Source organism: Lissotriton vulgaris, chromosome 10 (genome assembly GCF_964263255.1).
Source record: "Lissotriton vulgaris chromosome 10, aLisVul1.2, whole genome shotgun sequence".
Classification (NCBI taxonomy): domain Eukaryota; kingdom Metazoa; phylum Chordata; class Amphibia; order Caudata; family Salamandridae; genus Lissotriton; species Lissotriton vulgaris.
The window spans coordinates 470,177,979-470,203,190 of record NC_141698.1 but is presented as its reverse complement, the minus strand read 5'-3'; the positions used below and the strand labels follow the sequence as shown (position 1 = coordinate 470,203,190).

General features: G+C 45.0%; 1 protein-coding gene across 1 annotated transcript in view; it reads left to right on the top strand.

Annotated features, from left to right (window-relative positions):
* Positions 1-25,212, top strand: part of LOC147685416 (syntaxin-binding protein 4-like) — a 1,262,048-nt gene that overhangs the window by 708,195 nt on the left and 528,641 nt on the right. Inside the window, exons 13-14 of the mRNA XM_086939784.1 lie at positions 9,968-10,064; positions 23,003-23,130. Of these exons, the coding sequence (XP_086795910.1) occupies positions 9,968-10,064; positions 23,003-23,130 (225 nt within the window). The remainder of the gene's footprint in view (positions 1-9,967; positions 10,065-23,002; positions 23,131-25,212) is intronic.

The window sequence follows — 25,212 nt, the reverse complement described above, 5'->3', positions numbered from 1 at the left end:
CTTCACACTTGCACATTGCTGCACATTTCCCTTCATCCCCTCCTGGGCACCTTTTTACAAGAGTATTTAACAGATGTGAGTTTTCTGTACATAAGAACCCACTGTTTAACATGAAATAAAATGTTTAACATTATTACTCTTGTTTTGGTTTGACCTATTGAGTTTCTAATGTTCTTTCTAAGTTCATATCCACTGGGACCATTGTCTCTTGTTCCATAAATTACCCGGGTGTCTGGGGTCACCCTGTTGTTTTGTAAACACTGTTTGTAATAAGTAGTCTATTACAGTCAGTCAGTCAAAATATACTTTATTCGATTTTTTTTAAATCATAAAAGGCATAAAATTTACATACAAGATTAAAAATGGCAATTCATTAATATACAGAGTCAGTGCTAGGTCCAAATAAACATTAATACTGCAGATTACACAAGATAACAACAATATAAGCAATACCCTATTTAATAAAGTGCGTGCAATGGCGTGTATTTATTTTTAATTCTGAAGGCCGCCGCTAGGAAACTAGCCACACAATAGGTAATGCGGGTATTGCTCAGCATCTGGAGATAGATTAATGCGGGCCTAACTTGAATAAACCCGACCTCCTTCAAAACAGGTAGTAAATATTTTTTCTTGGGATGACGTAAAACCCACAGAACATCATAAAATACATGGTATCTTGGTTGGAAAATTTGTCACAATCACACAGAGGAGCTTCTTCTGGTTTGGCCCATGATTGATAACAGCCTAGTGAGAGATGGATCAAATTAAACCTAAACTTTGTCAGTAAGAATCTGTGTAGCTGTTTGGTGACAATTTTGAGGTAAGGTTCGAGAGATGGGGTAGTAATTAGCATTAGATGTGATCTTACTGAGGTTTTTGCTAGTTCCGTCTCCTCTCTGGCCAAACAAGCCCTCTCCAGGAAGTTGCTCTTAATCCATTTGACGTCCTCTCTCCTGATGTTAGACGGAGAAAAGAAAAGTTCAGGTCTCCCCAGATGAGTGAAAGTGTTTTTTAGGTAGGTCAACCAGGGTATTCTCTTGGCATGATCCATGGCCAAAGCATCTGACAAGATTGCGTGGTTCAGCGTTAATTCTGAGTTAGGCCATGTTTTAGCCCAAAATACTAGGGGGGCCAATTTCAATTTATCAGTTATATAAGTCAAGCCTACCTCAGAATGGATAGAAAAGGTAGGAGAGGACTTTGGGACGGAAAGAAATTGTCTTAAGAGGCCATTTTCTACCCTCTGAATTTTATCTTGAGCTACATAGCCCCACATGGCTGACCCATAGGTAGCGATAGGGATACATTTGCTGTTATAAGCTTTCAAGAGGGCCTCCATTGGCCTAGCCCCTAGTCTTTTCGAGAAACCCATCAGTGCGGCCGTGGAACGGGCCAAGGATAGACTCTTAGCCTTAGTCTGGGGGACCCACAACCCCCTCTCATCGAACAGAACCCCCAAGTAAGAGAAGACTGTCACCCTGGAAACCACCTCCCCTTTACAGATGAAGGATTTAGATTTAGTCCTACTTCTTTGTTGGCCTACCACCATTGAATGGGATTTTTTGCTTTAATTCTTAAGTCTAGATTCTCCATAAAGGACCCAAAGAGGTCCAAAAGAATCTGGAGACCATTGCCAGTGCGCGCTATTAAAACTGCATCGTCCGCGTATAGGAGGGCCGGTACATTGACACCTCCTACACGCGGAACGTCCGCCCCCCCCTGCTTCAAGGTATTTTCCTAACCCATTGATGTAAATGGTGAAGAGAAGGGGGGCCAGGATGCATCCCTGTCGCACTCCGCTCACTGATTTAAATTTGGACGTGCACCTTCCTTCCTTGGTGACCCTGACTGTGGCAAATAACTCCTGGTGCAGAGAGGCCATAAAATTAACCAATTTGGCATCAATTCCCAACTCCAAAAGGATGGACTACAGCTTGGCCCTATTCACCAAGTCGAAAGCCGAGGAGAGGTCCATAAAGTCCAAAAAAAGGGACCCCTCCTTGGCTACCGTATATTTGGAGATTAAAAGGTGCAAGTTTGTGCATTGATCCAGGGTGCCCCGTTTCTCTCTGAACCCATATTGTATATTCGATAGACCCCCGCAGACCTCTAAATTCGCCCTTAACTTAAACAAAGGGACTCTGCCTAAGATCTTAATGGCAGAGTCAAGAAGGGAAATGGGTCTGTAGCATGCTGGATCGTCAGGTTGCCCCTTTTTAAAAATTGGCACAATGATTGAGGTTGCCCAGGTGGAAGGAAATACATTATGATTGGCAGCACAGAAGACGTTTGTTAGCACCTGCGACCATAGGTTCGGGGAGTGTCTGTATAGGTCTGCCGGTACGCCGTCAGGCCCCAGCGCCTTGTTTTTCGAGGTCTCTAAAATGGCTTCCTCCACTTCGTCCTTGCTAAAAACTACAGGGGCAGAATCCAGGGATACCATTAGGCCACAGGGAGCGAGACAATCCTTGTCACCATATACTTCTTTGAAGTGGTGAAGCCACCTCTCATCAGGGATGACGCAGTCTGTAACTTGATTCTCTGAATCAGTAAAAAAAGGCTGATTAATTGTGTCCCAAAATTGTTTACTATCTCACAGAACGTCTATTGAAAGTAGCTTGTCCCACGCCTCACTTTTAATGGCGTTTTTCCTCCCATTTATGATTTTTCATGATCCCTTCTCAAATTGGTAATGAGGGGCCTTGTCTCTCAGGGTGGCTGTGAGGGCTTGCTTAAGGCGCCTTTGGATTCTTGAGCAATTGGCGTCAAACCATTTGTGGGGGATTTCACTTCTCTTACTCTGCTATGACGTCAGGTCCCTTGAAATTTGTGCACATACCGACTCAAAGGCCACTGTAATTTTTAAATTGGAGGCCTTTGGGTCCAAGCAGGTTGCTATGTGTCCCTCGATTTTGGGAAGTAAAATAGCAGTAAAACTTTCTGGGACCACCTTTCCCCATTTGAGCCGTCTGCCCTGGTCTGTAGGCACCAATGTAGACCTTGTCTGAGAAGGACAAACCTGCTTACGCATAGAATCACCCCACATCAACTTCAACAACAAAGGGTTGTGGTCACTATGGGTGGAGACAATGGCTTTATACTTCCTGACCTTAGCGATGATCCCTGGGGTCATAAACATATAATCTATAACAGAACCCTGGTCCGTGCCCTTGTATGTACATAATCTCTCACCCCCCATATAGGATCGTTCATATATGTTAAAATTGGCCAGTAACTCTTCAAGAGCTTCTCCTGACTTTGTATGTACAAAGTGTGGGGCCGTCGCAGCTGGGAAACCCTCATGCTCTCCTGTGTAACAGGGATTGCCACGTAGGTGAGTGTTAAAATCGCCCATTAAAATGAGCTAAAAATTAGTGTGGTTATTTAGACTGAGTTTACCTAAGAATTTATCCAGGGAGGCGATGTGATCATTCTCCTCTGCCCTATCCCAGGAATTATAAAAGTTAATTAAAAAAAGTGTGTGGGCAGAAGAAACTGTCCATTCCACAATTAAAAGGTTCGCGGAACCTGACTCCAACTGCTTAAATGACCCAGTGAGCTGTAAGGAAAGGAGAAAAAGGAGACCTCCCTTAGCTCTGCCTGCAGTACTAGGTGTTGCAGGAACAGCAAGGCTGGTGTAGCCATCCAACCAAAAGCTTGTGGAGGTGTCCCACGATTCTTGTATGGCTATCACATCGTGGCTACTAACAAAGTTAATCCAAGCTGTGTCTGCCCTTTTCGCTCTGATTCCTGCAACGTTCCAGCTAATGAATTTGCACAGTGCAATCCCCTCATCAGTCGGGGTGGCATTTGCCAGGGACAACATTGGGGCTGGTTGTCAGTCAATCTCCTCTATGTCAGCAAGTGGAGAGAATCTATTGAACAGAACTGGGTCTGGGCCTACACCCAAGATAGGAGGGCTACCCCGTCTGGGCCTTTCTATGACTGCTCTCCAACCGCTCCCTACCATGGCCCAGTGACATGACCTAAGATGCAGGTCTGCAGGTGAGTGTTGTTTGCCAGAGGGCGGATAAAAAAATCCCAAGGGGACTGGTCTCATATTCCCAGTGTCTCTGATCGCTGAACCGTCCCAAAACAGGCTATCCGCCAGGTTCGGTGTAATAGAAAGCGATAACTACCCTGCCAGGGTATAATTACATGGTCCCATCAACGAGATCCAAAGGGAGAAGGAGGGGGTGACATAGATTAACGCTTCGGAGCCAATGATATATCCAAACACATTCAGAGCAATTTGTTGAGAAAATAGAAAAGTTTTTATTTTTTAAAATAACAATTCATAAGTAGAGTCCATAAGAAAGCTTTTTAAAGCATGTATACAAACACAGGAAAAAAATATTTTTCTCTTAGGGCTAAATAGGTATCATCATTAAAAATTCATACAGGGAAAAGAGTTTATTAACGTCCCACACACTCCCACAGTCATTCACTAAACAGACATACACATCTCAATCTCACTCACTATAGAAATAGTGCAAACATACACTTTCAAGCATAGAAGGACCTAGGGGCCTGCAACATAACAATCAATGGTTGCTAGGGTAGAAAAAACAACATGGAGGCAGTTAAAGATGAGGTGCAGTAGGTTTTAATACTACACTAGAGGCCATCCATGTAGATCACGCCAACGCGCGTTTCAATGCAAGGCCAGTTTAGGCTGCATCTTCATCAGGGCATTGAAGACCAGGGAGGGGGACATACACACTGTGAATAAAAAAGAGGTCTGTTATGTGTGAATCACATAATTAAATACATATTTAATACATGCAAATACGAATGGATTAAACAGGTTTTGGTGAGCTAAAAATATAATTTCATGAAGCATATATATATATATATATATATATATATATATATACATATATATATATATATATATATATTGGAAAGTGATTAGAATGATAAACTCATTTGGAAATGTATATCAAGGCTCCGAGAGCGTTGTCACTCATGGCGTAAGAATTCTTACTATACCTCCTCAATGGGAGGGACACAGCGGGCTACTAAGGATAAGCCCAGGGCCAGCAGAAACAACCACGCAGGCATTCTGAGCAAACAATTACTGAGGATTCAATGTATTTACAAAAAGGTAAGGACACCTATAGCAAGGGGTTTCACATATGTGCCTGAGAATCATAGGGATGGGTCTTAACATCTACAGAGGAGACCTCAAGGTGCCTATAAGGGAGTATTAAGGCTCATAAAGATTTGTCAGAGAGGATTAACAGGGGAAGGATAATCGTACCACTTTTCTCATGGGAGAGCCTTGTCATCATATGTTCTTCATTAACTCAGGTAAGGTTCCTGCAGAGGAGGGATTCTCACGGGTCTAAAAAAGGTAAGAGTCAAAGGAGCTTCCGGTTTAAACAGGTCCTAAAGGTGAAAAAGAGGATTTTTTTAAATATATGTGGGGGGTTAAGGGAGGATAGGAGTGGGCTTACCAAGGGTTCGGCCCGAGCTATTTAAGTCTAGGTATAGTCTACGGGAGGGGCTTCAATTATAAGGGGTTTATTGGAGGGTTTCTAAATCTAATGGGACACGCGGCCAGATAAGATCACCAAGTGTATAGATGAAGGGATATACCTTATGAGATGGTAGATAGCGAGCACATCTTTTTCTGGTTTCCTTCACACACGGCGCATCCAAAAGGGAGACACTCTGCAGGGGAAAATATATAAATGTGCAAATAGCCCAACAATGAAGGGGGACAGGAGGTGTCCAGTTCCAATTAGAATCTAGGGTCTGATGGAACAAATATAGGTCAGGGGAAGAGGCAAATTGCCTGAGGGGAGAGCCATACGCCGATTATGGAAACGTTCAATCGGTTGTCATCTAGGCACAATCTGGAAAGGTCAGGAATTCAAGCAAGCCGGGCCGACGACGGCTGAAATGCCAGAAACCGGTCCCCGGAAGCTTGTCTCCTTTCTGGTGAAAAATTGGCTTGTTAGTTTGGTCTGCCCTGTTCTCATGATGCACTGGGCCAGGGACAGACTAATTTGCATATAGCCAGGTTGTGAGCTGGGATGGTGCAGTGAGCTAAATAACGGTGATGGATCAAGCCCTGATCTTTGGACTGGGTAAGAGTGGTCTGCTTAATTCAGACACTCTGTTCATCACCACCCCCTTTTCTGAATCGTTTTTGGCCACTATAGGTGTGGCGGGGTATACTCATACATGAGTCCCTTGCTTACTGCACCATCAGGATTCAAGCAAGCCGGGCCGACGACTGCTAAAATGCCAGAAACCGGTCCCCGGAAGCTTGTCTCCTTTCTGGTGAAGAATTGGCTTGGTAGTTTGGTCTGCCCTGTTCTCATGATGCACTGGGCCAGGGACAGACTAATGTGCATATAGCCAGGTTTTGAGCTGGGATGGTGCAGTGAGATAAATAACGGTGATGGATCAAGCCCTGATATTTGGACTGAGTAAGAGTGGTCTGCTTAATTCAGACACTCTGTTCATCACCACCCCCTTTTCTGAATCGTTTTTGGCCACTATAAGTGTGGCAGGGTATACTCAGACATGAGTCCCTTGCTCACTGCACCATCAGGATTCAAGCAAGCCGGGCCACCGACGGCTGAAATGCCAGGAACCGGTCCCCGGAAGCTTGTCTCCTTTCTGGTGAAGAATTGGCTTGGTAGTTTGGTCTGCCCTGTTCTCATGATGCACTGGGCCAGGGACAGACTAATTTGCATATAGCCAGGTTCTGAGCTGGGATGGTGCAGTGAGCTAAATAACGGTGATGGATCAAGCTCTGATCTTTGGACTGGGTAAGAGTGGTCTGCTTAATTCAGACACTCTGTTCATCACCACCCCCTTTTCTGAATCGTTTTTGGCCACTATAGGTGCGGCAGGGTATACTCAGACATGAGTCCCTTGCTCACTGCACCATCAGGATTCAAGCAAGCTGGGCCGACGACGGCTGAAATGCCAGAAACCAGTCCCCGGAAGCTTGTCTCCTTTCTGGTGAAGAATTGGCTTGGTAGTTTGGTCTGCCCTGCTCTCAGGATGCACTGGGCCAGGGACAGACTAATTTGCATATAGCCAATTTCTGAGCTGGGATGGTGCAGTGAGCTAAATAACGGTGATGGATCAAGCCCTGATCTTTGGACTGGGTAAGAGTGGTCTGCTTAATTCAGACACTCTGTTCATCACCACCCCCTTTTCTGAATCGTTTTTGGCCACTATAGGTGTGGCAGGGTATACTCAGACATGAGTCCCTTGCTCACTGCACCATCAGGATTCAAGCAAGCCGGGCGGACGACAGCTGAAATGCCAGAAACCGGTTCCCGGAAGCTTGTCTCCTTTCTGGTGAAGAATTGGCTTGGTAGTTTGGTCTGCCCTGTTCTCATGATGCACTGGGCCAGGGACAGACTAATTTGCATATAGCCAGGTTCTGAGGTGGGATGGTGCAGTGAGCTAAATAACGGTGATGGATCAAGCCCTGATCTTTGGACTGGGTAAGAGTGGTCTGCTTAATTCAGACACTCTGTTCATCACCACCCCCTTTTCTGAACCCTTCATTTTGGGGCAGTAGCCAATCCAGCCCACCCTCCTAGCCATTATAATCCTGTTAGCAATGTTTGTCCCACCACTACTAGTGTCAGCACACCATTGGCTGGCCTTTTGTATTAGTGCCGTTGTGGGTTCTAACTCTCCAATTGCTAGCAGGGGAACCCCTATGAACACAGCAACTAATGGTGCAGCTTCCGGAGGCAGATCTAAGTGTAGTTGACACGCCTTAGCCCTTATGCTGGTTGTTTGGCAGTGATTCTCAGGGTGCGTGTCAATATCTCGCGATGTTGGCTGGGGATTAGGGGCACTACTTAGGGGGTTGCTAAGAGCCCGTGCCTTGGGAGTCTCTACAGTCCCTCCCTCACTTAGCAATGGTGGGGCCGTTAGACTTACTGCATTATGTGTGGTAATGGCTGCGCAACTCTTGACCCCCCTTGTTAAGTCCTGAACAGAGTCCAGTTTCTTAACCAAATTGTCAATTAGAGCACATTTCTTTAGGAGGCCAGCAAAGCAAGTGTTCATGGTGTCGACAATGCCTCTCGCTATGCCCACTAACAAGGGTTCAATACGAGCAACAAAAGCGCTTCTAAGTGCTCACCCAAATTCTCCATGTCCAAATGTTCAAAGGTGTTCGCACTCTCAGGCTTTTTCTTCCTTTTAGTGGTAGCTTTTTTCTTCTCAAGCCCAAGCCCCTGAGGCTGACTTTGCAGAGTCGTGACAGGTGAGCGGGCTTGTACTGGGCAGATAGTATTACCAGCGCAGGGGATAGAGTTTAAGACTGTCACTTCTGGTTCTAGTGGGATACGTGAGGCCGGGGCAATGTCTGGGGTAGTGTGCAGGCTAGTAAGTGTGGGAGATAACAAGCCCAGCCCCTGACGGCCACAGACGGCCCGCCCTTTGCCCGGGCTTAGCCCGGCGCCGCCCGCGCGCGTCCCGCGACACCGGGGCTCTCGCTGGTCTAAGAGCACCTCCGGGGGCGGGACAGGGCGTGCACGACTTCCTGTCGCGAAGGGGCCGCTGGGGGATGTAGTCCCCATTCCTCCGTGCCGCGATGTCCAGCGGCTGATACGGCAAACGCCAGGAACGCAGAGAGGCTGGCTAGAGCAGCGAGAATGGCGCGGGAAGGCTGCGATGTTCGCCGGCTCCCCCCGCAACGCCCAGGTCAGTGGCAGTGTGTCTCCCGCTCCCCCGGGGCTCTCGCTGGTCTAAGAGCACCTCCGGGGGTGGGACAGGGCATGCACAACTTCCTGTTGCGAAGGGGCTGCTGGGGGATGTAGTCCCCGTTCCTCCGTGCCGCGATGTCCAGCGGCTGATGCGGCAAACGTCAGGAACGCAGAGTGGCTGGCTAGAGCAGCGGGAATGGTGCGGGAAGGCTGCGATGTTCCTGGGCTCCCCCCGCAACGCCCAGGCCAGTGGCAGTGTGTCCCCCGCTATTACTTAGGGGACTCTACATTGTCGGTGTCCTGATGAAGGCCCCGCTCATAAATAATGTTCTTGGGTCAAAATGTCAACATGTCTATGTGTGGACTGAACAAACCAGAAGCCTAAACTGCAAGGAGAGACTGTGTTAAGATAAAATCAATTGTATTACAGCTTATTTAACCAAGGCACACCTTTTTTCATACATTTTTCGCCAAGTTCTAAATACTGCACTATATTATGGAACACCTAATTCTTTCTGTATTTCTATTATTACTTCAATAGAAATGTGAATACTGATTGTTCAGTATAAGTCATTGTAAATGCCTACTTATTTGTAATCTAATGTTATTTAGCCTATCCAAGAAGACCACTGTTTCACTTTATATTTAGATGCATAGGTTCCCAGGAATAACAGGTTGCCCCCTATTTTTTGCTAATAAAGGAAAAGTTGGGGCTGGAGGACAGAGTTACTGCCTCTGAATTAGATGAAGGCGGTATCAATAGGTATGATTTACTCTGTAGTCTGAATGCATAAACTGATATTTGCAATGTGTGATTGTTTAATGTGAAAAAACCAGAACGTTTTGTAAAACAAAAAGTAGCTGTAATGCAATGTAGCTTATTTGAGCAGTATTCATTCTGCAGTGAGTGGTGCTGGAAGTAGGAGTGGGCTTCTGCCACCAATGGGCAGTGGTCTACTAAGAAAACGAAAAGGACACCAGTACATATTATTTTACAAGTTAAGCACTCTATTGGACTTTCAGAATCTCACCATTTCTCCATAGTCATGTTTGCATGTGTGTTCTGCTAAAAATGTTTTGCTTGGAATATATGTCACACGTTTGTGGATCTGACTCCATATCAGCAATTAATGGTGTTGTGAGACTGGTGAATATTTAACTTTGCCCACATTTCTGAGACAAGAAGATAGCTGTGGCACATTATATCCTTAAGATGTAAAAATATCCAGCTTTTTATTGTGTTGTTCACTTTACATCTGATATTTTTCTTACAGGTCCTGCAGTACCTTGGTCTGGATGTATCAGAAGGGAAAAGGAGGGAGCTGCACCATTGTCTGGTGCCAGATCTACATGGAACTGTAACATTTGGAGGTCATTCTGATGTATATGTATATCGGGTGCATTGGCTGTTAAGGATGCATGTATGCATAAGTGTCTTCCTCATAGATAGTGGACTTCTGAAAAACAGTCTCATTGCATTTTTTCTGGAATGTGTGTGTATTTGTGCATGTGTGTACGTCAGTCTTTGTACTGTGTGTGATGATATACTACAGCCTGATCACTACATGGCTCTGCATGAACATGGTGTTGGTATTGTCAATCTACATGTGGGTGTCTCCATAAAGTCTGCTTGGAAACTGACTCCTCCAACTCAGTTCCTAACTATAATGTGGGTATTTTGTTGGTCTGTGCATATGTGTGTGCGCTTTCTAGCATCACTATTCATAACATGACAATATAATCAAAGGTTAGTTATGTCTAGTAGAGATAGTTGAATGGATGTGATCTAGGAACATTCAACCACAATCCCATTGTTTCCAACAAAATCCTGATACAAAAATGAAGCAGACAGATCAAGGCATGCTGGTAAAACAAGCATAAGAGATCCAAATGCAAGAGAAGGAAAAGGTTTATGGTGACCTTAAGACACTTCTTTGAAGCAGTCCCCTGAGTGCTGCCCATCGCTCCTCATTTCTCCTTCAAGACTTGGGCCAGGCTTGTTCCTGAGGGCATGAGACATGATGCTCCTGCTTGGAGATTAGCAGGCTTCTCTGCATGGTCTAAAAAGCAGCCTCATGGTTGGGCTCCAGACCGCAGACCTGGCTGACCACTGAGAGGGGAGGCATGATGATGGAAGAGAGGGAACTGGAAGAGAGGTGAGAGATCTGCAGTGTGATAACCCATAACCCTAGATCTGATGTCTGGGCAGGAGGTTTTGTGGTGCAGAGCTGCGCTCTGTTGCTCTTGACATGGTTGACGAGGCTGCTGAGTAGGTTCCGCTGATGAGACCTGCCAGCAATTAGAAACTGTGCCATTGGGTGCTGCCTTTAGGTGTCAAGAAGTCGACAGGTGGCAGACAGAGTGCCCAGACAAAAAGATTGGCCTGATCCTGCTTGCTGTATGAGAGAAACCCAACCACAGTCCTGCCTTGTGGGAGCTGAACCAAGGAAATAATATCACTTTGAGAAACCAAACAAAATAAAGATGGGACTAGAAATTTCCATTGTGGATTCACCATTGCCTGAATCCGCACAGACTGCGTAGCAAACTAAAACTGAAGCGAACTGTTGGATTAAAAGGGTTGGTTTTGCCACACCTGGCCAGGCCTCCTGGCAGGCAAGGACCATCTGAAACAAATCATTTTGGGGTTCCATCCAGCTTGCACAGACTAGAAGGCCTGAAGTTTTCGAATGTGGGACTCTGACGCTTTGTGTATGGGAGCTGCTGGACCTTGCTGAAAGTGTGGCTTGGGTGACTTCTTGTCTGGTGATTAGAGCAACAATATGATGAGATACCAGCCCAAATAGCTAAAACAACTGGTACGTGAGTGCTCCCACATGTTCACTCAGTTTAAATTGGAGGCAACGCTAAATTTGAATACCCACTCACAGAGATTTGTCTACATCAATTGACAAGGGCAAAGACAGGATTTTGAACGTGCACAGATCAGCATATACCTCCATTGAAGGGGGAAAATATTGCCATCGGAATGGTAGTGGCAATTCCAGACAATTGCTAAACCCATGCTGACAAGCCTATTGGGGCAATTAGAGTTTATGGACAGTACTGGAAAACAACACTTACCCAATATCAAGACAAAGCTCCTCTGAGGTGAATACAGGGATTGTGTAGGGGGTCTAGGAGATTGAAACTGCTGTGGCGCATATAAATGAGAGCATAGGAGAAGCCCACAGCGGGACACTGGGAAATATCTAGAGCCCATAGTCGAAAATGCTGAAGAGTGTTCTTGATGCATCGTCCTGAGGCATATAGGGCTCCCTGAAGGGATCAAGGAGTCTTCAAATATGTTGTTCCCACAGAACTGGATTTAATATTTCCTTTGTCCCATATACCTATCATACTTTTTCCCAGCTGAGAGAACCCTCAGAGCCTAACGCACCACAGCCAAAGCAAAGCACACCACCAGAAACCCGAATAGCCTTGCTGTTTAATTTCCAGAACAGTGACGCCATCTACCACTGCCCTAAGGTGAGACTATTTAACTTTGAGAGCTTAAATGGTCAAAATAAAGCTGAGAGACAACAACCAGAAATACATCATTATCAACCCATTCATTGGTGATGAAAGATGGAAAGATGCCCAAATCAGCATGGGGCAACATGTCACAAGGATGGTGTCATCAGTGAAGTCATGAGTGATGTCACTGACCATGTCATGAGTGATGTAATATGTGACGTCATCAGCAGTGCATTGCACGCGCAAGTTATAGTGAGTCCAACTAACTATAACGTGGAATTTCATTGGTTTTATGTCAGTAAAATTTCCAGCTAACTATAACATGTGTCAAACCTATGGTTTTTTCAGTGAATTTCATAGGTTTTTTAAATGCTACTTCCTAACTATAACGTGTGTAAAACCTATGGTTTTTTCTGTGAATTTCATTGGTTTTTAAAATGCTAATTCAGAAAAATGTTGTGTATGCAACCTATACTTTTGGCAATAAAGTTCTGGCAATATTGTTTTCGAAAACAAGCCATTTTCTTCACTGTTCAAGTTCCATAGAGACTCCTTGTAAAGCAATACAGAATTCGAAAGTCTGTACCTTGCCTTTTTTTAAACACATTAAAATTTGTCTGTAAATAAAAATAGCCTTACTAAACTTTCGTGCGCGACCCGGTGTGCGCACTCTCGGCAACAGTTGTCAATAAAATGGATATCGCATTTCCAGGCTTTCGTGCACGACCGAGTGCGCGCACAGGCCTATATATTTCGTGAAAACGTTGCGATTTGAACTTATTGAAATTCTTCATACACCCCTCAAAGAACTTATAGTACGTCAAAGAGACTGTACCTAGACTTCTTTTTTATTCTTATGAAACTTTTCAGTAAATGGAGCCGAATGTCTTTTTAAACTTTCGTGCATTACCGGATGTACACACCTTGGTATTTTTTTTAGAAATATAAAACGTTTCATACTTTAACAATTGTGCGCTTAAATCCAGCTCAGAAGATATACAAAATCATGATGGTAGTTGGTTCAACCCGGACCGTTTATTAGAGGTAGATCGTCCGACTCCACCGGAAGACACCCCTAATAAAAAGGACATATATATAAAATGCGGACTAGCCGCTGTATCGTGCTACCAAACTATAACATATAAATCGTTAGAAAAAACAAAAGGAATCGAGCAAAATCAGTAGGCCACTGATGAGATCTTTTTTTGACCTCGCTAAAATAGAAAAATTAGGAACAACTACTCATGAGAAATATGAAACTAGTGAGAGAAACCGAGCTCAACGCCATGATGGTTGCAAGACAGCTCGGCTCCGCCGTCCACCCCACCCAAAATAACGACAAATATTATAAAGATACACAACACACCAGCAAAGTAACAGGGTAAAACGTTTTATTAAATAACTATTTACATGGCAGCCTACTGCAACATGAAAACAACACTTTCAATTGGTTCTTAATAGTTTCAATTCTGGAATTTACACGCAGCACTCCACCCACTTCCCTCACTATCTTTTCTACTCTCAGGAGACAACAACGTCCTACATCTTTTGGAAGACTTTGGTGAAATGGCTACCGTATCTCATTCATCTTCCGAATCTGACCAAAATGATCGACTACCTTTAATAAGAAAAAATAAATCTTTCATCTGGCAATTTTTCACTTATCCTGAAGATCAAAAGAAAGTGAATGCACCAAAAGTAACCTGCACGATATGTGACTTGGTTCTCTTAAGAAGAAATCCAGCAAAAAAATATTTCTTTTCCATACATACCATGGTGCGGCATGTCAAACAAGTGCACCCTCTGCAATTTGCAGAGGCAACGACAAGAGCCCTGGCCACGCTATTACCATTAGAGGTGGCCAGCACATCTTCTGATCGACGACCTGTATCTCCATGCAGTGCAGAGATGGACTTCAGATATTTAACTATATATGGTCTATAACCTATGTTTTTTTCAGTGTTTTTCTTTGTTTTTTAATAGCAAATATCAAAAGCTTTTTTGTGGAAAATGACTACAATTAGGTATACATAAGCGGCGTTCATTTATGTTCACCACAGCCATTGTTAAAAGTAAAGTGAAAGTCGTGAAACAGTGGCCACGCCATCTAGTCCCTTTTAGGCCCCATCATGCACGTAAGTAACAGCCATTTTCTGTGTCATGGCCTCTCTGCCCACTGCCAATAGCCTATGATTGTTCAAAATTGGTTCTCTTTGGGTCATTCTCTGTTCACAAATAAGCATAAAGTCACAATACTCTATTTAGTTTTTAAAAAGGACATATATATAAAATGCGGACTATCCGCTGTATCGTGCTAGCAAACTATAACATATAAATCGTTAGAAAAAACATGAATATAGAGAGAGGAACCGAGCTCGATGCCATGATGGCTGCAAGACAGCTCGGCTCCGCCACCCACCCCGCCCAAAATAACGACAAACACTATGCAAATATTATAAATATATACAACACACCAGCAAAGTAACAGGATAAAACGTTGTATTAAATAACTATTTACATGGAACCTACTGCAACATGAAAACAACACTTCTAATTGCTTCTTAGTAGTTTCAATTCTGAAATTGAACACCCAGTACATCCAGAGGTCATGTCCGACAAGTTGTGTGGGGGGATACCTTCCTAATGCCGCCACCCCCACCACCTTCTGTAGGAAGGACTCTGGATATCCCTGCCTTGCACAAATGTCATAAGTTCTGGATGTTGAGAGCCATACTTCAGGGTCCGACAAGTTGTGTGGGGGGATGCCTTGCTAATGCCGCCACCCCCACCACCTTCTGTAGGAAGGACTCTGGATATACTTGGTCCCTGAGAGGCTTCGATGTCCCTGCCTTGCACAAATGTCATAAGTTCTGAATGTTGAGTGCCATACTTCAGGGTCCAAGAAACGCGGACTCGGAGGGGGCGCTTGGCTCCTGCCCCCTCCCCAAGTCTTGTTCCCCTGGTATGGCCTGAGATCGCCCACGACATAGGCGGCCGGCTCCCGGGGTCAGGCGGAACTTCTTGCCTTTTAATGCCTCTTCCATTCTGGACCTTGTCCCACAATCCGTTTGACCTGAAGACACGTCCTGCGGTGCCCTGGTACAACCATCACATTTACACCGTCTCACCCGCCATCCGGCTGAATTGCACCCACTCTTCCGATACAGCGACAGGCGGCTACCACGGAGCTCAGGAAATGGCGGTCGGCTCCACAGACTTGGGCCTGGCCTGCAAGGATGGCTCTGGTCAACCCTGGAACTCGGACGCTTGACTGCTAGGGCATGAGCCCCATTCCCAAAAGCGTCCCGTCAGCCTTGAAGATTCTACAAGAGTCACCGAGGCCCCCGACTCCTGCAGACTTCCGGTGGGGAGCGACTGCCATGATTGCTCGCGGAATGGCCACGACGTAGCCACGAGGTGCTCTCATGCTGACGCCAGCTTCAGTCTGAAACATCCAGAAACACTGTAGACTACCAATTCGATCAGTTCCGGTGGAGCCCCAACGACGTATCGCGTTCTTGCGTAATCCGTCATATGACGCGCCGCGTTAGCGCACCCGGAAGTGCTCCGGTGCGCGAGGCGCGAAGCGCAGCTTCCCGGAAGCAATGCGGAGCGCGTAACGTAAGCAATTACATTTCAGTTGGTTCTCCCTCACAATATTTTCAATGTCACATAAAACTCACCCATCACCCACTGCCATCTCTGGCTGTTTCCATGGTAACATCTCATTCTGCACCTGGCTGAAGGCACAGGTCAACAGTTCATATCTCAACGTTCTACAGCAAAGTAACAACACTGTTTTCCCTCCAGAAACACCTGCCAATCCACAGCTCTGTTACATGTCTTTTTTTTCACACCCAATGGTACTTTTCGTTTAACATAAACATTAACATGCAACGTACTGTTCAATCTCCACTTCTTACAATCAACCAATCATTTTTATTTTTTAAACCACACCCAGCCTCTTCCTTTTTCTTTATTTAGAATTTCAACTTCTAACTACCATTCCCCTTCCAGAACCGATTGGAGGACGACTACAAATCCCTTGAAAATGAAGGTCTGGCTAATAGGACACAGTTATATTCACTGGAGTGAAAAATATGCAGTAAGCAGACGAATTTGCAAACTGAGCTTACCAAATGTACACATAACATGGATTTCCAAAAGAGGATTGAAATGTCACCAATTGATTCCATTGGTGAAAACTTTTATGCATCTCCCAGAAACAGACCTTATAATTGTGCACTGTGGTGGGAACGATCTAGGCACAATCACTGGGGTAGGTCTGGAAATGCTTCTAAAAGACACCTTTCGACAATTGATGACACTTTTTCCTCGATCTGCCTTGGTATATTCCAATATATGCCAAAGACAGAAATGGAATTGGTCCAATCACCATTGTGCACAATTTGAGAAAGCAAGGAGACATGTAAATAAATCTGTTTCTGCGTTCCTCAGAGATTATAGCATGGGTTCTATTTACCACAACAACTTGCGATACCACATGCAAGACGTCTATAGGAGAGACGGAGTTCATTTCACGAATGAGGGAAACAGAATCTTCCTCTGCAACATCAGGCTCTGCATCGGTACTTACTTATAAATGCAGAAAACACTCAATTAACACAATGGCTCTTTTCAGAGCCACCTTATATCTAAGCACTCAAACTTCTGATTTATCTCCATTTTCACACTCTTGTAAAAAGGTGTGCGCGACCGAGTGCGCGCACCACGCAACATTTTTTTAAAAAAATATATATATTTTCGCGTTTAAGGGCCTTACTGCACACCCTGAGAAAACCTACGCAGCAAAACAATCTCTACCTTCTCCCCTTTCCATATTCCAACGCTTTGAAATCAACAATATATTTACTCGCAATGACAAAATGGCGGTCAACACTTCCTGATTTCCTTCGAATCGAACATTAACAGACGTCACGCAACAAAATTCCGCTCGCGCGCGCAGCCGTTTGGGTGCGCGCACGTGTGCGCGCGTATAGATATATAATTGACTTTAACTTTAATTTCCTCAGCAACTACTGAACGGATTTACACCATTCCAAAAAAATCGTAATCTGCGAGCCGGACTGTACAGTTTTGCCAAATTTCTTATAAATCCATTCACCCGTTCGACCTGTAGCCGAGTCTAAAGGTCCTATGGAAAATAACATGGAGAAAACACGTTTTGGGACCCCCCTTTTATCTCAGCCCCCACTTGACCAATCCCCCCCAAACTTTTAGGGAAGGAGCGCAGCGGACCGAGCCATCTTCTTTGAGAAATTCGCTAAGATTCTTCAACCAGGGCCAAAGTTATTCCAAATAGAATGTTGAGGATTTCCTAGGGAAACTAGGTCCTAACTATAACTACCTACTGGCGACCGCCAGTAGGCAATATAAATATATATATATATATATATATATATATATATATATATATATATATATATATTTTTTTTTTTTTTTTATCCGACCAAGCCTCCTGGACGCCCTATTGTGTCCTCAATAGGCAGTCTTCTTGAAAATACCTCCAGATTTATCGACTCCTATTTGGCACCCTTTGTCAAAGATCTTCCGTCGTATTTGAAGGACACTCAGAATTTTCTTAATGTCATGGACAATGTCACATGGGACTCAGAAATGTTACTAATCACCTTGGACGTGGTAAATTTGTACACTTCGATTGACCATGAACAGGGTCTTAGTGTAATTAAGTGGTTTTTAGATCAAAAACCGTCACATTTCAAAAGTCACAGCAATATGATTATGTCAATGACTAGATTTTGTTTGTTTAATAACATCTTTATTTTTGATGGTATTCTATACAATCAGAGAAGGGGAACTTCGATGGGCTCGTGCTTCTCCCCCAGCTACTCAAATTTATTCGTGGGCTGGTGGGAGAAGCACGAAGCCTGGAGTGACTCCAACCAGATATGGACAGATAAAATACTTATGTGGACTAGGTATATTGACGACCTTTTCATAATCTGGCAAGGGGATCGTCAATCTGCGGAAGAGTATATCAATACATTGAACAACAATACGCTCAACCTCAAATTCACCAGCACCATAAGTGCTACGAGCATAAATTATCTGGACCTAGAAATTTATGTGTATAATAACACTCTCCATACACGCCTGTACAGGAAACCAACAGCAGGCAATGCGGTCCTGCATGCCAAGTCTTACCACCCTAAAAGCTTGATTAGAAATGTGCCTTATGGAGAAACGTTACGCCTGAAGAGAAACTGCTCTCTGGAGAAAGATTATAAAATAGCAGAGAGAGAGGCTAACTTGAGATTTGAACGTAGAGGTTACAACATCAATACCTTAAAACAAGCTAGTGCCAAAGCCTCTGGAATCAAAAGGAGGGACCTCCTGATTCCAAAAATTAAAACTGAGGCTCCCGAAGAAGTACGGATGATCACTGAATTTAGTACCAAATCGGGGGAAATAGTTAAGATTTTCCAAAAACACTGGCATATACTCGCAGGAGATAAAACCCTTAGAAAAGATCTGCCAAAGAGACCACCAATAACCTATAGGAGATGTCCCTCCTTGGCAGATCATTTGGTCCACAGCCATTTTAAATCTCAGAATAAAACCATCAAAATATCAAAGTCAGTGGGGTTTTTCCCTTGTCTTAAATGTAAGGCATGTAAATTCAGCTGTAAAACAACAGAATACCCAAACCGTACAGGTGACAATAAACCGAACATTAAGATCAAACAGTTGCTGAACTGCAACTCAGGGTACACGGTTTATTGTCTCACATGTCCATGTAAACTGCGTTACATCGGCAGCACAATTAAACCGGTAAAACTCAGAGTTCTCGAACACATGCGGGCTATTACTAACAACGATAGATCCTATCCAGTAGCCCGCCACTTTGCACAAGAACATCAGAGCAAATGGGAGAAACTGAGTTTTTACTGTATAGATCAGGTCCCCAAACTGGAACGAGGAGGAGACAGAGACAAGTCTCTTAGGATCTTAGAATCCAAACACATCATTAGCCTCAAAACCATCACACCTTGGGGACTTAACAACAACGAGGAACTTTGGGTACATCTGTAGATCGCTGTAATAATGGGGAGACAGAGTGGACTTAGAAACTGAACAAAAGACACCTTGCCACTTTTCCCCGTAAACATGTCCTTTCATTCTTTTCATCATTTTTTCATTCCCTTAGACATGTATCTTACGCACACGGTAGAGTATGCCCATTCAGGGCTGAATAACGAACTCAAAACAACAAACTGAAATGGAGCAAATGTAAATGCTTTATTTATGTTCTGAATCTTGTTTTCCACTATGAATGTGTATATGAGTAACAAAATGAATGATAAACGTTAATGGTTTTTAAATGAGCACTATGCACTTTTACACAACCACCACGTATAAGTATTGGCTAATATGATAAATGCATGTTACAATATGGCGCCCACTATATTCAGAGAAAAATTGTCCTTTCTCTATTATTATTGTTAATGCAAATGGACCAATGACTTTAAAATGGTGGCTTTGATTTTATCACAAACGTTGCACTGACGAAGCCTGCAAAGGCGAAACGCGTCTGCGAGGGGTGAGGGGGTTCTGGTGATTAAAATTCTACAAACGGATACCAGTGTGCCGGCCCCTTCTTTTCTTCTGACAACCACATGGTACCAGGAGTTGTGTAGCTATATATATATATATATATATCCCAACGTAGAAAGGTGTCCCCTTAAAAGAAGCCTCATACCAGAAGGGTGTGGTTCATCGCTTTAATGGTGAACAGCAACAGCGTGGAGTTTCAGCAGCATTCACCCTTGCTTGTAGCCCAACGCGTTTCGTGAATACCCTTTCACTTCCTCATGGGCCAAGGTATGTTGCACTCGCACTTAACATAGAACACCTGTTGAAGCGGACCCGCCCCAGTGGGCGTTGACATCTGCTGCATTCTGGTCCAATGTAGTGCCTTCAAGTTAATTTACCTCCAGTGAGTTAAAGTGCGATGCATGATAAAAACCAGATTATTTCCCAGTGGGTGGATGAAATGTTCTGTTTCAGCACGCCGAGTTTAACACTGTTCACAGCGCCCCTTCCAGTCCGTGCAGTTAACCTCAGCCATCTGGCGTTGGTATCGGTCCACTGTTTTTGTGGCAGGGCTCCTTTAGCGGCCGGACCAGCCGCAAAAATCCCAACGTAGAAAGGTGTCCCCTTAAAAGAAGCCTCATACCAGAAGGGTGTGGTTCATCGCTTTAATGGTGAACAGCAACAGCGTGGAGTTTCAGCAGCATTCACCCTTGCTTGTAGCCCAACGCGTTTCGTGAATACCCTTTCACTTCCTCATGGGCCAAGGTATGTTGCACTCGCACTTAACATAGAACACCTGTTGAAGCGGACCCGCCCCAGTGGGCGTTGACATCTGCTGCATTCTGGTCCACGTAGTGCCTTCAAGTATTAAGTGCGAGTGCAACATACCTTGGCCCATGAGGAAGTGAAAGGGTATTCACGAAACGCGTTGGGCTACAAGCAAGGGTGAATGCTGCTGAAACTCCACGCTGTTGCTGTTCACCATTAAAGCGATGAACCACACCCTTCTGGTATGAGGCTTCTTTTAAGGGGACACCTTTCTACGTTGGGATATATATATATATATATATATATAGGGAGAGCGCCATAAATTGGAGATCGGTACGGAAGTAGGGTAGACGTAAGGGGTGGTTAGCCCACGCTAAGGAAAAAACAGTAAATAGTCAAATCTTAAAATATTATAGAGAAATAAGGAGGTATTTATCTGCTCAGAGTCGCATTTAAAAGAGGCAGGTTGTTGTCAGCTCATGCCTTTTATGTATTCTTTATGTTCTATTCTGGAACCTTTGGTATTGTGATGTATGCGGCTGCTTGGAGACTGCATTAAAAGATGCATAATGTAGCCTCCGTTCTTGTAATGAAATTTGAGATTATGTCTTAGCAAACAGCCTAAACTCACACATGGCCAGAAAACGGTATTGGGGAGAAACCTTGCCCTGGAAGACATGCAAGCAGCAGTAAAGGCTATGGAGAGGGGAATGATAATGGGTACTGATGAGAAGCCTATAAACATTCTGAACTGATAGCTGACAAGCTTCTGAGTCTCTATACATAGGGTGAAGACATGTGTCCATGGCTGATGTTCCTAAGGAGACATACTTATCTAAAAGGTGCAAAAGCCAAGCAAGGACCTTCATGATTTTAAAGGGCTTAGGCCCCTGCCAATATTAAAAGTAGATACCAAACTGCTCATCAACGCACTATCATCTAGACTAGAGGAGGAGGATGACTGCTTTAGTATACCCAGGCCAAAGCTAGTTTAACCCAGAATTAAATAAAGTCATAAATGTTATGAATAATTGTCCAAAGACAGTAAGAATCATTAATTGTACCACTAGAGATCAAAAATGCTTTTGATACAGTTACCTGGTAATTAATGCAAGAAGTGTTCCGCCGAGTAAAATTTCGACCTACTCTCACCATATATATATATTTATATTCAGCCCCAAATGTCAAAGTAATGAAGGCAATGTGATAACAGAGTGGTGAGAACTCTTGTTGCTCTTTTCCCTAATAATGAAGTTGCTAGTTGTTATGCTTAGATACAACTTGGAGAACTGAGGATTATACACTGCAAGGATAATACAGTGACAATATGGTCTTCTACTTCATGAGTTGGTCTTGTTGAATCTTGAGGAACTTGATTTTTTGGACTTGGGTCAGGATTCAGAACCATTAGGGGAAAGGTAACTCTTTTCCTACTGGGTACTCTAGAGGGTTATTCTCCTGACCAGCTGCCTGAATTGTGAATTACTTGGATAGTGTTTTGATCACAGTTTCTTTATCTATGGGGGTCATGGCAAATCACCAAAAATGGTGATGTTGTACAGACGCAAATGGAGTTTCAGGGTGCCATGTGGCTCTTATCAAAGACACTGTTTAAAGACCTGATTTATACAGCTGTTGTGAGGCAATAAGGATGGAGGACTAGGACTCCCGATCTTTGAACACTATTATCTTGTTTACCAACACACTGTTGGCTGGCTGACTGAGAGGCCAAAAACATGCTGAAGAGCAGTGGAGATAGATCACTTACTAATGGCTGTGGGAGGGGTCAAATCGTGGACTGGACAGCCAGGAACAAAATAGGAAAACACAATATGCACAGGAGATGACACATTGGGGATTGCTACAATTCGGGAACATTTAAAGAGATATGACTAAAACTAGGTGGATTGATAAAGCTGCTTGAAAAGGAACAATTTACATGGAAATGTCAAGATACTGTCATTCCAGGGGATGCACGACCAGTTCAGAGTTACTCCAGGAGGGTTCTTGCTGTATGCCATCTGGCCAGGGTACCAGAGGAGGCCTGGAAAAAGATCTCACACATGCTGAAAAAAATTAACACCATGACATAGTTACTGTCATTGACATCATGTGGGGGGCCCTTTTCCTCACTTTACAAGACCCTACTAGCACAAACACTGACCCATAAACTAGTAGGAAGGAAAATATGGAAGTAAAACTACTCAGAATAATTCACTGAAACTGAATGAGTAAGGGCTTGCACACACTTTACCAATGTCTCTGTTAGCACATGCTTTAAATTAGTGCAATTTAATATCCTCCAGAGTGTGAGAAAAGACATTTGAGAGTATGTTACTAGAGGGACAACTAGGTATATTTACACTGCTTGTCGGAATCATAAGTGTGTTGGAAAACTGACCTCTTCTCTGTGCACAGATGTGCTGCAGCTATTGGATGTGTGTCTAATGAATGCTAATGAAAGTTTTCCCTGTCCTGTCTCCTTACAGATGTTCTACAGGTGTTTCGGGAGATTCTCTCGGGTGATCTGGAAAAAGCAGGCCTGGATGAATCTTCTTTTCACTTTACTCACCACCAAGTGGCCACCTTGCTAGACACATCCGCCTTTCACTCTTCGGTAGGTTCAGGTGTACAAATCATCTTGCAGCTCCACACCTTGCAGGACTTTGCGAGCAAGACTTGAACCTCCCCAAGGCATGACAAACTTGCTTGACTGATGTCCCTTGGGTTGTTCGTATCTCTGGGGAGAGACAGCTTGAAGGGTTGCTAAGCTTAATCTGTTATTCAGTGTTTATAAGATGCACATTAGAAGCAAATCCATGGCTGTTAGAAATAGGTTAGCCAATTCTACGGGGGATAGCATGGTGCAGAGCGGGCAGGCCAAACTCCTGAGGACATATGTGAAGCATCCACGCAGTACACACAGACGACACACAAGGCACACCACAAAAAGAGAGACAACACCTGTTTTGGTGAAAAAGAATAACTTGTGTATTGTCTCAAACTGCAACGGAAATCACAGTAGTCACAACGCTGCGCCAACTGGCGCCAGGGCAATATACACACGGGGGATTATTTGCAGGGTAAGTGAAAAAGAAGAAAAAGGTAAGGCCATTAGGGTCAATGTTGCAATTAAAATGTAAGCATTAACATTTAGCATAACACCAGGCCCGGAGTGGCCGTAGCGGGCACGGGGCAATCCCCCGGTGCGCCGCAAAGGTGGGGGCCGGTTTTGGGTCTCCCTGGGGGCCGATTTTGTTTCAGGGCCGTTTTTGCAGCTATCGGCCCTGTAACAAAATCGGCCAAAAACGTCCCTGGCATAGAGCTCGGCGGGGGGGGGGGAGGACGGTTTTGGTTCCCAGTCCGGCCCTGCATAACACATTAGGTGAAAAGCTATGCGTAGACATATGAAATCACTATATCTCATCAGCAGAAGAAGGAGAACATAGAGGCCTAACTTTAGCAGTAGGCGAATACCAGCAGGCATTCAGCATAAAATAAACCATTAGGCATGAAAGCATAGTAAGGCATTCCACAGGGGCATACTACTGCAGCCTGAAGTACCTTGGCAGGGCGTAGGATCACACGTAGCATGGGGCAGAAACACCACTCCCAAACATAGCAGGCATCCTGCATAGGGAGGCCCTCAAATTAACACTGCCCCCAACGATGGCCCATGGTCATTGCAGCTGCCCACTATCCTGCAGGGCAGCTGTGTAGGGTAGCTCAGGTCAGCAGGAAGGATGTGGGAGTCCCTCTTCTGGGGCTCGCTAAATACACAATGGCCCCCAGTGTTGGAGTCCCCTCCCGGGACTCGGTGATGGGAGCACTGTCGAATTCCCACCCCTACATGTCAGTCACATGGGGGCGGTCACCGGCAGTGTGCCCCGACTCCAGCCCCCAACTCCCACGCAGCTGAGCCCCACTCACCGGGCTCCGGGACTCTGCTCCTGCTTGTCTTGCCGGTCTCCCCTGGGCGACAGTCGCGGGGCTTCCCACCCGGGACCCGCTCCGGGGCCCGTGCCTTGAACAGGCAGCAGGTATTTCGCCGCGGAGGAGGCAGGCACCGACAATGTGCCTCCAGGCCCCCCTCTGCACTCCCCAGACAATCGCGTCACTGCGCCCCTGACCGGCAGGGTGGGCTCCCGCTCTGGTCTCAACACTCCCGGGGCACCCTCGTCGCTACGGGAGCCCCGCAACCTCACCGCTGGCTTCCGGCAGTACCTCGGGCCCCACAGCCAATCCGTGCGCAGCTCCTGGGGGGTATGCCGCCTGCCGCCAATCACAGTGCGTCCGGCGAGGGGGTGCGGCAGCAACAGCCAATCCGTGTAGGGCGCGGTGGGGTCGAGGCCGGTGACGTGGCCAGTTATCCAGTATTATGGGTATCTTTCATAGATTCACATGCCTGAATCATTCCCCGTCGTCGGGGTGGGAGTCCCCGGTAAATAATTATAGTAATGTCACATAGACATATACTTAGTACTAGGCCAGAGGCCTCACATTAGTAGCCTATCTAGGTCCTTATGTAAAAAGGACCAAACTTTGGCCAGGAGCCAATCAGCTACTATCACCCTCCTCACCTTCCTGGAAGGAGCCCTAGTCCCTCAGATTTTCTACCGCACGTCGTGCTAAGGGAGTCTCCACTGAGCTCTGCTCAGGTTTTTTCCCATATCTTTGGATTTACCCTATCATCTCTTCA